The sequence below is a fragment of the Dama dama genome, chromosome 4 (assembly GCF_033118175.1).
Source record: "Dama dama isolate Ldn47 chromosome 4, ASM3311817v1, whole genome shotgun sequence".
Classification (NCBI taxonomy): domain Eukaryota; kingdom Metazoa; phylum Chordata; class Mammalia; order Artiodactyla; family Cervidae; genus Dama; species Dama dama.
The window spans coordinates 10,787,829-10,803,888 of record NC_083684.1 but is presented as its reverse complement, the minus strand read 5'-3'; the positions used below and the strand labels follow the sequence as shown (position 1 = coordinate 10,803,888).

Below are 16,060 nucleotides of genomic sequence, written 5' to 3'. Positions count from 1 at the left end.
ATGGGAGTTTCCAGGCAAGAGGACTGGAGTGGGTTGTCATTTCCTTCTCCGGTTTCTACTTACTAGCTGCATTCATCTACAAGACTAGGGTATTAATAGCACTGTGCCCTCCTCATGGTATTGTTATTAACTGTAAAAGAGATAATACTGTACAATGCTTTGCCTGGCATAAACACCATAAGTATGGCTATTATTGTTTTTTAAAGCTATCAGGTACATTATTACATTATTGAAGATGAGAAATAAGCTTCCAAGCCTGCCCTAAATAAAAAGCTGGTCTTTAGAACCTAACTATAACTCTTTAGTTTCCACAGGAGGGTTTGTTGTTTGGTCACTAAGTCATGTCCAACTCTTTGCGACCCCATGGACTGTGGCACACCAGGAGTTTCACCATCTCCTGGAGTTTTCTCAAACTCATGTCCATTAAGTCGATGATGCCATCCAACCATCTCATCCTCTGCCATCCCCTTCTCCTCCTGCCCTCGATCTTTCCCAGCATCAGGGTCTTTTCCAGTGAGTCGGCTCTTTCCATCAGGTGGCCAAAGTAATGGAGCTTCAGCTTCAGCATCAGTCCTTCCAATGAATATTCAGGACTGATTTCCTTTAGAATTGACTGGTTGGATCTCCTTGCAGTCCAAGGGACTCTCAAGAGTCTTCTCCAGCACCATGGGTTGAAAGCATCAGTTCTTCGGCACTCAGCCTTCTTTATGGTCCAGCTCTCACATCCATACATGACTACTGGAAAAACCATAGCTTTGACTAGATTGACCTTTGTCAGCAAAGTGATGTCTCTACTTTATCATATGCTGTCTAGGTTTGTCACAGCTTTTATTCCAAGGAGCAGGCATCTTTTAATTTCATAGGAGGATTAGGACAACTTCTTTAAATGAAAAACATAGGCCTTCAATAATGAAACAAAGATGAAGTTGGTTGAAGGCATTTTATAGTTTGCATATTAAAAAATAAAAGTGGGAGTGAGAGCAAGCTATTTACCCAAGATTACTCAGTATGTCGTTTATTTTAACCTGTGTGCACCCCAAGCAGAACCCGCATGCCCTCCTTCAGAGGGGAGCTGGTCGAGTCCAGCCGCGTCTGTGGTTTTCCAGCTTAAGCTGTAAATTTTACCACTCCGCAGCCTGTGGTCAGAGCTGCCGAGCGCTGCGTCTGAAGTCAGGTGGTTCGTGTGTTCAAGGTAGACATTGAACAGCTCTTCTGTGGGCCTGGAAGCATTTAAGGAGGTTGCTTGCCAGCTGTAAATTAAGAGACTCAGTGCCAGTTGGCTGGAAAATTCTCTGGCCTGAGCCCAGTTAAGTAGACTGAATTGCTGGCGACCTTTCGGAATGTGTGCACTTCGCAGCCAGCCACGCGGTTCTCTGGGCTGCGCGGGGATGGTGTGCTGTGATGCCGCCGGTGGGGGTGTTGGGGAGTGGCGTCCGCAGGACCCGGGGGGTCTCCGGGTTCTCCACTGGTGCTGAAGAAAGTTACTGACGGCGCTTGACAGGACTGCTGAAAATACTTTAAAATAGATGTCAGTGGCGGGGATGAGCGTTTCCAGATGACGTGTTGTTTCAGAGGCGCTTGGAATCCGGGCTGTGTGGTTATCCCACGTCATCCCGAGGTCCCCTTGCTTCCGAGCTTCGGGTGGGACAGGCTGTCTGCGGTCACGGTGGTGGTCGTGGTCACTCAGGTGTAGACAGACCTGCCAAATTCATTCTCCATCTAAGAAGAGTGGTCAAAGCCGGCGTTAGACCACGGGGCCATTTAGAACTTGGAGCCTTTTTAATTGTGTTTTAAACTGATGCAGGTGAGAAAACCTCAGCCTTAAGGTCGGGCTGAGGTGGCTTCTTGGATGCAGACCCCTCCGAGTCACTGGGGACCTTGGTCTCAGAAGTGCCCTGTGATTGGTTTAATGGTCTGCTGTCACCAACTTGAAATCCTTAATCACTTTTTAAAACAAGGGGCCTTTCATTTCCATTTTGCCCTGGGCACCCCCCCCCCCACACACACACACATACACACACACAAATTATGTAGCCATTCCTGAGGGTGGAATTGACTTTTTGAAAACAAAGTCTAGTCTTTTTTTAGAACGGGGTGAAGGACAGACTCACAGAGATTGTTTTAGCCAGACAGACAGTCTGTTTCTAGAGGACTGGCTAGTATAGGCATCAGACGGTAAAAGATAAGATGACTGCTATGTAGTTCACTCTTGTTACTTTGTTCCTCATACGGGGTGAAGAAAAGGGCAGAGAACGCTTTAATTATCATTGAGAAGCAGATAATGTGATTGGTAAATACTCATCTTTTATGTGTTTAATCTTGGCATTTATTTGTTTAAATAATTACTTTCTTTAAGAAGCCTTTATGAGCTGATGTTAAAATAAATTCTGCAGTCAGCTTTCTGCTGGTTTATACAAATATTGTCTTTTAGCCTACGTGATTACACTTACAATTCTCCTGTGACCTTCCAGATTGTTGTTTAATCGCTCAGTCGTGTCTGACTCTTTGCAACCCTGTGGACTGCAGCCCACCAGGCTCTTCTGTCCATGGGATGGAGTGGGTGCCATTCCCTTCTCTAGGGGAGGATCTTCCCAAATGAGAGACTGAACCCGAGTCTCCTGCTTGGCAGGCAGATTCTCTACCACTACGCCTGGGAAGCCCAACCTTCCAGATGCACAGACACTATAATGATGCCGTGAGCCCCTGGATTTGGTGGTTTTTTTTTTTTAATATTTAATTAGTTGGCTACCTCGGTTGTGGCACGCGGGACCCTTCCTGCAGCACACGGACTCTAGTTGTGATGTGCGGGCTTTAATAGCTGTGGCGCCAGGACTGAGTTGCTCCAAGGCATGTGGGATTTTAGTTCCCCAACCAGGAATCAAACCTGTGTTCCTTGTATTGCAAGGCAGATTCTTAACCACTGGACCACCAGGGAAGGCCCTGATTTTTTTTTTTAAGTTGAGAATCATATTCATTTGTGCATTCAATGAATGCATTAGTATGTCCAACCAGCAAAATATAAACTGTATGTCCTATAAGCCATTGGCTGTAAAACTGTAATAGTAATACATTTGGTTATTTTTCATTTTCTTTGCATTTCTATTGGGGGTCCCCAATGGGAGTGGAAGCCAGGAACCAGTTTGAATGTGGCGGGGAATGGGTGGTCCTAGAAAGTGGAGATAAGTGAGCGGATTTCTTTACCTAGTGCACCTGGACTTGAGTTGTCTGTTTGAGGTGCGTGTGTGATGCAACTCCTCTGTATCCCGATGTGGCCTGCATCGTGAACCTTGTTGGTGTGACTCGCGGTTTACCTGTATCCCTGCCACGTGTGCACTGGTGATATGCTGCGGTTTTCTCCCACAAAATCTCAGCATTACTATTTCACAAGGAAACTAGCAACCATAGGAGTTACATTTGACAACATAAGTGGGAAAAAGTTTGAAAAAGAATAGGTACATGTGTATGTATAACTGAATCACTTTTCTGTACTCCTAAAACTAACTCAACATTATTCATCACCTATATGCCAAGATAAAAAGTTAAAAAAACAAAACCATGGCTTTTACATTTGAGATGCTCTTTCACTGGAGGAGAAATTGAGTTGAAATACCAATGAGCATCAGTATTACCTTCTAAATGTAAAACTCCTCTCAAAATTCTCACTTAATTGTGAATAAAGGTCTCAAGTGTCTGTGTATACATCACATGAAGACATTACAGAAACACTGCAAAAATCTCATTTATTCAAAATGTATGAAATGTTATAACCGAACACGTGATCCCAAGAACAGTTTGTATGACTTAGCTGTGAAAATTTTAGAAAGCAAAGACTAGAAGTAAGACTCCTAAGACCTTGATTTTGAGAAGGTTTTCCTTGGTGACTAATGCGAATTTGGCATTTGTCAATTTCAATGGTACTACCTGTTGTGATTTGTTTGGTTTCTGCTTTGGATGGGGGTGAGGGAAACAAGGACCCATCTATTAACAGTTGGTTTTTTCTGGGAGGCACCAAGATTTTATTTTGCTGGCTGACAAGGATGACTGCACCATGGAATCTTCAGAGTAGGCCGTGATACTTCTGGAGACATTTAAGCTGATAGTAACGTGGAAGCCATTTCATAGCAGCCCAAGGAGTGGTCTGGCACAATGGAGGTCCTTGAACCGCGGCCACCCACCCAGCTTTAATTGAGGTGGGCTCCCACCAGACAGAGAGCGAGCCAGGGGTTCCTATTTTTAACTGGAAATCTGCTTTGCTTTGGGGGCATGAATGCCCAGCTCTGGTGGTAACAGATTTTCCACAAGACTCATGGGATGGGAGAGAACCAGCTATTTTTACCCATGCCTTGAATTTGAAGGGAAAAAAGAGACATAGTTAGGAAAAGAGAGGATCAGCAAAGGAGGCTAATAATGTGTTTGCCCACACCAAAAAGAAAGTGATCTCCAGACACAGAGAACAAATTTATGGTTACCAAAGGGGAAAGGGGGGAGAGATAAGTTGGGAGTTTGGGATTAATAGATACACACTACTGTATATAAAATAGATAAACAACAGGACCTACTTATGGCACAGGAAACTGTATTCAGTATCTTATAATAACCTATAATGGAAAAGAATCTGAAAAAGAATATGTATATATAGAGAGAGACTTATAGATATGTGTGTGTGTGTATTGTGTGTATATGGCTAGATCACTTTGCTGTACATCTGAAACTAATACAACATTGTAACTCAGCTATACTCCAATGAAAAACAAATACAAAACAAGGTGATATCTTGCAGTCTTTAGGCATATTTTGTTGGCGTGTCTAAGTTCTATTTTAAGCTCATTTACCAGTCACCTGTGTGATCTTGCACAACTTCTTTCTTCTCAGGTTTTTTTTTTTTTTTTTTTTTTTTGGTGAAAAATTAGCTACATTGTAGAGTTGTTAGAGGACTCTTTTGAGATAATGCAGCACAAAAGCCCAACAGAGTGTCTGACATCCACAGATGCCTGTAAATGATGGCTCTTTCAGTGGCCACACCTGTTAGGGCCAGATTTATCCCAGGTCCTTGCCCCTTTGAAGTCAATTCCAGTACCAACCCCTACTTCTGATCATGTCTCTTTTTGTCTTATCTGCTCATCCTGGTACAGCTAGCAGACATATACTCTTGGGCACTTTCTCTTTGGGAGTCCTATTGGAAATCTGCCTGGATTCTGGAGTTAGTGATAGGTGATTCTAAGTGGGGTATTTATTCTAAGGTTTTATGTGTGCTTCTTTTGTGCCTAACACCTGCTGGCATCCTGGAGACGGGTTATAAGTTGTGGGCCAGAATAAATCATAAAAACTTATATATGTGGATTGAGTTTCAACCCCTGGCAGCTCAGATGATAAAGAATCTACCTGCAATGCAGGAAACCCAGGTTCGATCCCTGGGCCGGGGAGATACCCTGGAGAAAGAGTTGGTTATGCACTCTAGTATTCTTGCCTGGAAAACCCCATGGACAAAGGAGCCTGGTGGGCTTACAGTCCATGGGGTCACAAAGAGTCAGACGTGACTGAATGAATAACACTTCATTATTTGTGGGGCGCCAGTGTGTGTGAGAACCATGCTAGGCTTTCAAGTTTAATGTGAAGGTTAAAACTTCATAGTTTGACCTCCCTTCAGCATAAAGATCTATTTTCTTGCTTTCTTAATTGGGTTTACCCAGAACTGAGGGTCATGGGGTTATAGCAAATGTATTGTTCCCCTACTAGCCTTACACATCACAGCTTTGACTATCTGGAGCTACACATTTTAAAGTATCATGCGCAGACTTCCAATCAACATAAAATGTCCTTGGGAACAATGACATGAACCAGCTCTGAGATCAAAATGTCATTCAGTTCAGTCTCTTAGTCATGTCCAACTCTGTGACCCCATGGACTGCAGCATGTCAGGCCTCCCTGTCCATCACCATCTCCCAGAACTTACTCAAACTCAAGTCCATCAAGTCAGTGATGCCATCCAACCATCCCATCCTCTGTCGTCCCCTTCTCCTCCCACCTTCAATCATTCCTAGCATCAGGGTCTTTTCCAAAGAGTCAGTTCTTTGCATCAGGTGGTCAAAGCATTGGAGTTTCAGCTTCCGCATCAGTCCTTCCAATGAATATTCAGGACTTATCTCCTTCAGGATGGACTGGTTGGATCTCCTTGCAGTCCAAGGGACTCTCAAGAGTCTTCTCCAACACCACAGTTCAAAAGCATCAATTATTTGGTGTTCAGCTTTCTTTATTGTCCAACTCTCACATCCATACATGACTACTGGAAAAACCATAGCTTTGACTAGACGGACCTTTGTTGGCAAGGTAATGTCTCTGCTTTTTAATATGCTGTCTAGGTTAGTCATAGCTTTTCTTCCAAAGAGTAAGCGTTTTTTAATTTCATGGCTATAGTCACCATCTGCAGTGATTTTGGAGCCCAAGAAAATAAAGTCTGTCACTGTTTCATTGTTTCCCCATCTATTTGCCATGAAGTGATGGGACCAGATGTCATATCTTGATTTTCTGAATGTTGAGTTTTAAGCCAACTTTTTCACTCTCCTCTTTAACTTTCATCAAGAGGGTCTTTAGTTCTTCGCTTTCTGCCGTAAGGGTAGTGTCATCTGCATATCTGATGTTATTGATTTTTCTCCCAGCAATCTTGATTCCAAAATGTTGTAGAAATATCTTTAAAACGTTCAGTGAGGTTTCTGGAATTCCAGGGTCTGACCCGCATCTTGATCTCTGATTTGTATCTTATACTGTCCAGATTCTCATGCAAGGCAAAAACCCAGGAATAGCTTGGAAGTATGCACTTCCCAAGGTCACGAATGGAACTCTGCCAGCCTCAAAAAGACACAGCTACTCCTGGAACACAGTGCAGACAGATTGCTCCGTCTCCTGTGGGGGAGGTAGGTTTCCCAATTCTGTCTTCCACATCTTCTCTTAAAACAGGTTCTCCCACTCCAGACCTCTTTCAATTGTCTGGTTGAAATAAGCAACAAAAGAACTATCTTTTAGAACTGTCACTGTTTAGAGGGTAAAAATCAAATATTATTTGTACTCTTTGGGGATTTTCCTATGTGTTAATAGAAACGAACCAACTCAAGCAAATCTCAAGTCAGCTACAACCAGGACTCGAAAGTGATGCATCTGAAACTTCCAGGGGGGAAAAATATAAAACATGTGTCCCTTTATTATAAATATGTGGATTGACAGGTTGATTTGTCAGCCAACAGTTTTCTTTCTTTCTGTCCTGGCTTTTCCATTGTTGTCAACTTTCCAGGGGGAGTTAGAGAAGGTAGGCGATAGACAGTGAAAACACACGCAAGGCAGGCTTAAGGCAGAGAGCTAACACGTGGAGGCGGTGGTAGTCTATCCCCCCAGGGGTGGTGTCAACAAAATCTCTGTAGGCAAGTGGATTCAATCTGAGAAATAACCCTTGAAGAAAGGAAGAGTCACAGCAAACCCCTCAGTGAGCAGAAGGGAGGCAATTTATTTAGACCTAAGAACATCACATATTTGTTGCTAAGTCAGTCTCTGTCACACTTGCCCCTTTGGGAAGAAGGCTGAAAGTCCGTAAATAAGTCCATGACATGAAACCAAAGCGTGAAGGCTGGTCTCTCACTGCCTTATGCTCAGAGTGCCTGGTGACGGCAGGACTTCCTACCGTGTCCTTTCCACTGGGCGAGACGGGGCATCTTGGGACCAGAGACAGAGCAGAGACAGAGAAAATGAAGAAATTCTTATGTCTCTGAGGCCTGTTCTTTGGCTGCCTGTGCTAGTTAACAAAATAGGAGAAATACTTTTTTTTTTTAAAGATAGAATAATTTTAATATATTTAATATATTTATAAATATATATTACATATGCATATTAATACATATTATATTTAATATATAAAGGATTAATATTTTAATAATTATTAATAAACAGGAATATATTATTAATATACATTTTAAAAGCAATATGCTATAAAGAAGAAAATAATCTCCCATAATCCTTTAATCAGCAGTAGCCAACATTAATACTTTGGCCTATATCATTCTATACTTTTTCTCAAGCAAACATAAAAAATGCATGTGTTTTACCTACTCAGACACACGCCACACATATCATTTGATCTGTTTTTTAAGGAACAGAAGCCATGCTATAGCCATATCTTTATGCTCTTTTTCATGTAGTGTTTGAGCGTAATCAGTTGTTCATACATTGAATAGTCTTTAAGATCATTTTCAGTAATTTTTTGGTATCCAGGGAATGCAGACTTTCTTGGAAAGGAGAGAGAGTCCATTTTCCACTTACAGGGAATAAATGCAACCAAAGGGATGATGTTGGACAAATGCATTGTGGGATTCTCCCTTGCCTTGAATTAGCAACCCCTTCATGTGACTCACAGACCATGGTGTGTCTGAGGCATAAGAGGAGTTCAAATGAATACATTCTCCAGAAGCAAACTCATAACTGTAGAGAGTCCCGATGTTTTGATCAGTTCCTCCTGAACATAATGGAGAAGGAAATGGCAACCCACTCCAGTGCTCTTGCCTGGAAAATCCCTTGGACAGAGGAGCCTGGTAGGTTACAGTCCATGGGGTTGCAAAGAGTTGGACACGACTGAGCAACTTCACTTTCCTTTTCCCTTTCCTAAATATAAACCCACTTCAACCTGATCATTCTAGCAGGAGTGACTTTTCATTGTTGCTCAGATTCCATTTTAAGGAAAAGTCCATGTGAATAAAAACAATTAAAAGAGGAGGCAGGCTTCCTATATGGGGAGCTGTCAAATACAGTTACTCACAGAAAACTGTACACCTCTGATGAGAGGTCCTAAAATGAACATTGAAAGCGAGGCAGTAGGGTGAAGAGACAGAAAACAAAAAACAGTCGTGATGAACAGGTATGAATACATAGTCAGTGAGTGCAACCACAGTCTTATATATGCACCACAGTCTTACGGAAGTAAAAGTTGCTTCATGAAAATGCAGAATCTTAGAGTTTCCACAATTAATTCACCCATGATTTTTCTTTGAAGAGCATTTTTCATTAGATACGTGCAATGTGAATTAAAGCTTGTGAGATATTTCCCTTTATAGCTGCCCTATTTTCAAAAGGTCATTTTTATCACTGTATGATTCTAGAATCCATGGTGGTCTTGAAAACTAAGAAGCTGCATGTTAAAAATATTAAACTATGTAAGCAGTTATCTCGGGGGAGGTGGAGCCAGAAGTGGGATTCACGTGTGTTGTAGATATTTTCAAATAAAGTGTTTTCACGCAATATTTGCATTCTGTCTTCAGTAAAATATCAGAACCCTGGTACATGGGCAGCTAAACTTGGAAACTAAATGGCATTGGTTATCTGTAGTTTTCACTTGGTAACTTTTGATGTCTCATTAGGTTACGTAAGTGTCAAGGCCGTTTGCTTACGAGATCAAAACACTCAAGTCAATTCCTCATTCTGCAATGCAAGAGCCAGGCCAGCAACTGAACCCAAAATGTGCAATGCCTTCTCCTGCCCGGCCTAGTAAGTCATCTGGGAATGTCTCTCTGGTTGCACTTGTACTTCTGTGCTTTATCACTGATATGAGATGATTGAAGCCACTGTCAATGCCTCTGATCAAAAGTGATTCAAACATAGAAAGAATAACCCTCACCCCCTAAAAAGTCAATAGAAGAAAGAGACGATAGTCGTCGTTAAAATATGCAACTTGAAAAACACAAATTTACTTTAGACACTCAGACCCTGTCTATGCCAGTGTAATCCTGTGGTTTAAAAAAAAAAAAAGGCATAAAGGCATCTTTTTTTAACCTTTAGAGACCCCTCTTCTCTGAAGTAAGTCAAACAGATATTTAAATAACACAGAAACCTATATTAGCTAAATTTCCCTGCGGTTGTGCCCTCAACTTTTATAGGGTCGTCCAAGAATTTAAAAATCGTATTACTGTGCAACCCGTGAAACCTCACATGCAAATTACACAGTAGCAAGACACAAAGTCAAAAGAAAGGGCTGGAGACGCAATGGTAACCCCATTTCTGATGAGGACACTGTGGAGATCTCAGTGGGTTTGCGATGGGATTGATTTTAGCCACGCTATTGTTTGAACACTAATTTTAAGTAATGTTCCCAAGCCAAATGGAGCCTCTTCTGGTTTGATTTATCTTCTGCCAAGTGTGTTTATATAGAGTTGACAGAGTTTCTTCTAAAGCAGTGCTGCACTCGCTGATCTTTCTGATCATCTTAATAAGCAGTATTTGCTTTGTGGTGATGCAACTGTATTGTGCAATCTATTTTTCCTTGTAAAGAGTATATGTCATAATTGTTTGGGGCTTCAGCTACCCACTGATCCCCTATGCCCAACTGTCAACTCAGGTTTTCTCTTAGAATTTGGAACCAGCTGTATCCTGAACACAAAAAGGAGAAAGAAATTTGAGGGGCTTCTGTGGATTTATCTCTTTTGCCAAGAAATGTCTGGCTCTAAACATATCCAGTGGCTCTAATAAGCAGTGTTATCGACCCTTGTGGAATAATCTGTTCTAGATTAGATAGATGGGTTTGTGTATGTTTACGTACATGTAGGGATTGTCAGAACACTTAAATGGCAAACTTAAGTGAAAGTTTAAAGTGAAGTCGCTCAGTCATGTCCGACTCTTTGCGACCCCGTGGACTGTAGCCTACCAGGCTCCTCCATCCATTGGATTTCCCAGGCAAGAATACTGGAGTGGGTTGCCATATCCTTCTCCAGAAGATCTTCCTGACCCAGGGATTGAACCGGGGTCTCCTGCATTGTAGGCAGACGCTTTACCATCTGAGCCACCAGGGAAGGATAGCTACTGTCTTCTTATTTAAAGCCCCCTTTCCACCAGCCCCATGGACTATACAGTCCATGGAATTCTCCAGGCCAGAATACTGGAGTTGGTAGCTGTTCCCTTCTCCAGGGGATCTTCCCAACCCAGGAACTGAACCCAGGTCTCCCACATTACAGGCAGATTCTTTACCAGCTGAGCCACAAGGGAAGCCCAGGCAAAGACAGGGACCCCATTCGTATGTACATCCATGAAGAGGGAGAGAGCATTGGTCATGCTTAGCTCCTAGAACTTTCCTGATGACCCCAGAAACAATATTCTGTGCAGTGACAAAGTTCTCTGGCTATTTGAAAGCAGAGGGTCCCCTGCAATGACTACAGAGCTGGAGTGGTGAAATGGACAGACTATCTTGCTGTGTTTCTCTTTTTGCCACCTCTTACTTCTCACAGCATTTCCTGCCGAGTAATGGGATCTTTAGGGACTGTTCCTCAGTAGGGATATACTAGGTGTCAGGCCTTAGACCATTAGAATTCTAAGGACAGAGGCATTCATCTGATCTAGGCCCATTATTTTCCCTGTAACAACCATGTGATATGCCCTGAGAGCATGCCAGGTCCTCAGTTCAGGACTGGAAATGGAGATGAGTAATTAGTAGTTCCTCCATCAGTGAACCCACCATCTAATGGAAGAGGTGGATGTGTAAACAAATAACTGAGATGTCGTGAGATACGTGCTGTAAGAACAGCACACGTGAAAAAAAGCAGTAAGGGGACTCCCCTGGTGGTCCAGTGGTCAGGACTCCACGCTTCCACGGCAGGAGGCATCGCAGTTTGACCCCTGGTTGGGGAAACTAAAATCCTGAAATGGAGAGTGAGCCTGGGCCCCACGTGTGGAGGACCAAGCGTGTCACAAAAAAAGTGTGTTATGCTCTTTCTAGTACTTTTCCAAATTCATCATATTTGCCACGTAAGGAAAGAAACTTGAATTTGGCGGACAAAAGTGACACCCGTATAGGCAAATGTTAAAACCAATAATCTCATGATAATAGATATCTTATCTTTGCCTCTTACTGGAAGATAAAATGTTGTACAAGTATAAGGAATCATTTGCTATCACCTTTCATTCACTAAATTAGATAACATGGATTATGCCATGTTTTAAAATACTTGTAATCCTAGAACTTGTGTGGAAAGTTCTCCGGACCAACAGAAAGGTGTTTAACCTCACAACCTGGGCTTGAGGGTGGGGGAGCCAGAGCAAAAATAGCAGGACTAGGCAAATGCAATAGTGCAGAGATATAACAAAAGCATACTTGGTCCTCGTGATGTTTTATGTCTTCAAATAATACTTAGAACATTCATGAACAGTGTTTGGACTCTGCTGCTTTGAAATGTGTCACCATCTTATCTGGTGGATCTTTTTAATGCTAGGCCTTCGAATCAGACGATTTCAATTAATCCGAGGTGGTTGTTAAATAGGATTCACGGTATCAGATGATCACTCTTTAGTGTACACCAAGTCTCAGATACAACAGCTGTGAAAAAAGTGAGCTCGAAATCTTGAAATAAGGAACTTGAGGTTATACCTCCAACCCAACCGTAGACTTTAAGGCTAACCAGGAAAAGAGGTTGGGGGAACCGCCTACTTAGAAACATTCTTCGTGAGACCCTCTCTCACTGTGTCTCTCTTTTGCATGTGTGAGCACACACGTGCACACGCACACCTCTCCCTTCTTCATTGATCTTGTGGTGTCGATAGTCTCATTATTATACTTTGTATTAACTTCTATTGTAGAAATGATCAGAAAGTATTGCTTTGATGTGTTCACACAGCCACCGCTTCCACAGGCAGCTTCATGGGAAGAGCCTTGTTTCACTCATTTTTCCCAACCCTAACGCCTGGGAGAGTCTCTGGCACAGGGTTAAAGATCCCAGGTAAATTAGACTGAATCACTCAGAGTTCCAAATAGCACACATTTCTTCGCCTATAGATAGCAGGAATGTATTTTTCCCCAGAACTATGGGGCAATAGACCACGATTCCCTACCAACAGACCATATTCTTATAGGCTTGAAAATCTATAGAAGAAGAATCAGTTGTTGGTTGTTGGTTCTGCGGTGGAGCGAAGGCTTCCATCAGGTGGCTAATCTTTCGCAGTAACTGCTTTGGCATCGATGATCCAGAGTCTTAGCTTCCCCGGAAGTAATCCCGTCTCTCCCTGAAAGCTGGAAGCCAGGCGAGTGGAGCGCCTGCAGCAGGTCGTGCGGAGGAGGCCAGCAGAGCCGGAAGGTGCAGTGCGTCCAGAAGAAGCCCTTCCAGAAGGAGGAGGCGGTCCTGCACTCTCTCTGCCCGGTGAGCACGCCCACTCAGGTTCAAGCCTGCAACAGCCATGCCTGCCCTCCGGAATGGAGCCCTGGGCCCTGGTCTCAGGTAAGTGGGAATTACTGGAGTCGTGAGTCCTGTTCCCCGTGGAAAAGGAAGGAGACAAAAATACATGTGGTGTCTCTGCTTCCCCTCCGGAGGATCTCAGCTGTTTACACCTTCATGGGATCACACCCAGTCAGTGTGAATGGGCATTTTAATCAGCATTTTTTGTGATTTGTAGCCTTTTTGGTGATGGTCGTGCAGCCGGATAGGTGTCGCTAGTGGTAGAGGACCCACCTGCCATTAGAGACCGTGGCCCTGGAAACCATTTCAGAGGCAGATGGAAAAAGAAAGTCACAAATATAAATAAGAATTCTGTTGAATAAGAATTAACCACCTAGATGTCAGGACCATGAACAAGTGAGCTTCCCTGGTGCAGAGCCATGGTCTGACGTCAGACAACTTGGCAGGTGGCTGACTCATCATGTGACTCTCAGACACCTCCCCTTTAAAATGGGATAATAGCAAAAGGACCACTGGGAAGTCTCATCCTTCCTATTTGTAAGGGAGATGGAGACAGGATGCTGATATTATCAGACTTAACCAACCACAACAGAGAACATTCATTTAATGCTTTCTGTGTACTGATACACTTGAGTATATACCAGAGCCTATACCGCATGACCCTCTAACCACCCCACGAGATAATTTCTGTCCTGGCTTTCAGAGTTGTGGTTCAAAAGCTGTTAAGATCACTTAGAAGACTTTTGAACCACAAATCTGAAAACCATGGAAAACCTTGCTGCCTTCTTTATTTCACAGGTCTTATGGAGGTCAAGATAGTAGGAATAGAAGAGTGTTAGCAAAGTTATTCCCAAACATTTGATGAGCGTTGACTTAATTTTCCCTGAGAGTTAGCACAGTGCCCAGCCTAGAGATAGCAGAGGACAAGACAGATAGACAAGACAGACAGTAGGGCAAGATTTGGACACCCCCAACCCATTTTTATGAGTGCCATAGTCTGTGGCCGTTGCTGTCACACATATTATACTTCTATTATTCCTTGTCCAAATCACTGAAAATCCTCTTTAGCCAGATGTCCAGACTGACCTTGCTTTGTGCCAGCAAGAGACTCAGTTACAACAACAAATAGGCCTTGGACCGTTTTCCAGGTGGTTATCATGTGTGCTATGCACAGAAACCCTCTCTTCTCCATGAACACTAAAACCTGTCTTCAGATCTGGGACAACACAGCAGCCCCCGAGTGTTCAGATTGTTGAAGGAGATGCTAATCTGGACTCAGAGTCTCTGGATGGAGGAAAGATTTCTCCTGCTGACTACAAGGAATTTTACTGGGCATTTGGTCCGAGTGCTTAAAACTAGCTTTGTAAACCCTGCATTAATGCTTTTCCAAGCTTTCGCCTGCAACAGTCACTGGAGACTGGCATCTAATGGCTGTTTTCGGTTTTAATCTCGAGTGTTCTAAGACCTGTGGGCGAGGAGTGCGGAAGCGTGAAGTCACGTGTAGACGCGCGGCCGCAGCAGAGGCCGTGGCCGAGAGCGCGTGCGCCGGCGCCCCGAGACCGGACGCGCAGGAGGGCTGCGTGCTCGGACGCTGTCCCAAGAACAGCCGGCTCCAGTGGCTCATCTCTTCGTGGAGTGAGGTAGGAGGCCAGATGCACTCCTGGGGGTTTCTGAACTGCTCAGCTCATCCACCAGCATCCGGAGACTTGCACACATATACCAGGTAGCTACTTATTGTTCATCCTCCCCCACTGATTTCTCCATGAAATCCTGATTATAAAACACCCGTCTCAGTGATGAGGCAACGCCTGGATGGTGGAGGTACCAAACCGCAGAAAGCGTGTGTATAAAAATACAGGTAAGAGAGGGGAGGGGAATTAAAAAAAAAAAAAAAATACAGGTAAGGCGGGCGGAGTGCCGTGATGGGGTCTGTGATTGCCTCGGAAAGCTTAACCTTGGCAGAAGAGATTTTCCAGGGAGAGTGAGCGTGAGGGATGAGCAGGAATCCGGCAAAGATGGGGTCGGGGCTGGTCAGACAAAGGGTGCGCCCTGTATGGGCAGAGCGGAGAGTATGACACAGGAGGAATGAATGGGGATGGGTAGAAGCTGGAAGCTTCATCAAGCACAGATTGTGAGCGTGTGGGCTGGCAGACTAGAAACAGATCCTGTTAACATTGGGGGAGCTAGTTAAAAATTTAAATAAAGCAGTGGAACTTTCAGGGTTTCATTTCAGAGAGAGAGGATCCCAAGCCCAGAGCCAGGAAAGGCGCCCTCATGGATATTGCAGGGATGCAAAGAAAGATGAAATGTTTCAGGGATGCAGGAAAGCAGGGTCCTGCAGAGTCCTTTCTTTCCTTCTTTCTTTGGAGGATGATTACAGTATTGTGGTTTCTGCCATACATCAGTATGAATCTGCCGTCGGTTACATTCACTTCCATCCTGAAACCGCTTTCCGCCTCCCTGCCCACCCTACCCTTCCTGGTTGTCACAGCACCAGCTTTGGGTGCCCTGCGTCATCTGTCAAACTTGCACTGGTTATCTCTTTTACATATGGTAATGTTTATGTTTCACCGCTATTCTCTCAAATCATCCCACCCTCTCCTCTTCCCACTGAGTCCAAAATTCTGTTCTTTACATCTGTGTCTCCTTTGCTGCCCCACACATAGGATGGCCAGTACCACCTTTCTATATTCCGTATATATGTGTTAATACACAGTATTTGTCTTCTCTGAGAGTTCTTAAAGAGGCCGGTGGGCACCTTCAGGCATCTGTTGGGCGGGGAGAGGGAAGTCTTGAAGATGCCTCCTAGACTCCTAGCTTGGGACACTCATTTGAGTTCTCAGGCATAGGAAACGTGAGCAGAGATCAAA

The 16,060-nt window shown here is 43.7% G+C and overlaps 1 protein-coding gene across 1 annotated transcript in view; it reads left to right on the top strand.

Annotated features, from left to right (window-relative positions):
• The window catches only part of ADAMTS18 (ADAM metallopeptidase with thrombospondin type 1 motif 18), a 140,373-nt gene that overhangs the window by 111,990 nt on the left and 12,323 nt on the right, over positions 1-16,060 (top strand). Inside the window, exons 15-18 of the mRNA XM_061134047.1 lie at positions 6,770-6,911; positions 9,396-9,522; positions 13,028-13,232; positions 14,645-14,830. Coding sequence (XP_060990030.1) covers positions 6,770-6,911; positions 9,396-9,522; positions 13,028-13,232; positions 14,645-14,830 — 660 coding nt within the window. The remainder of the gene's footprint in view (positions 1-6,769; positions 6,912-9,395; positions 9,523-13,027; positions 13,233-14,644; positions 14,831-16,060) is intronic.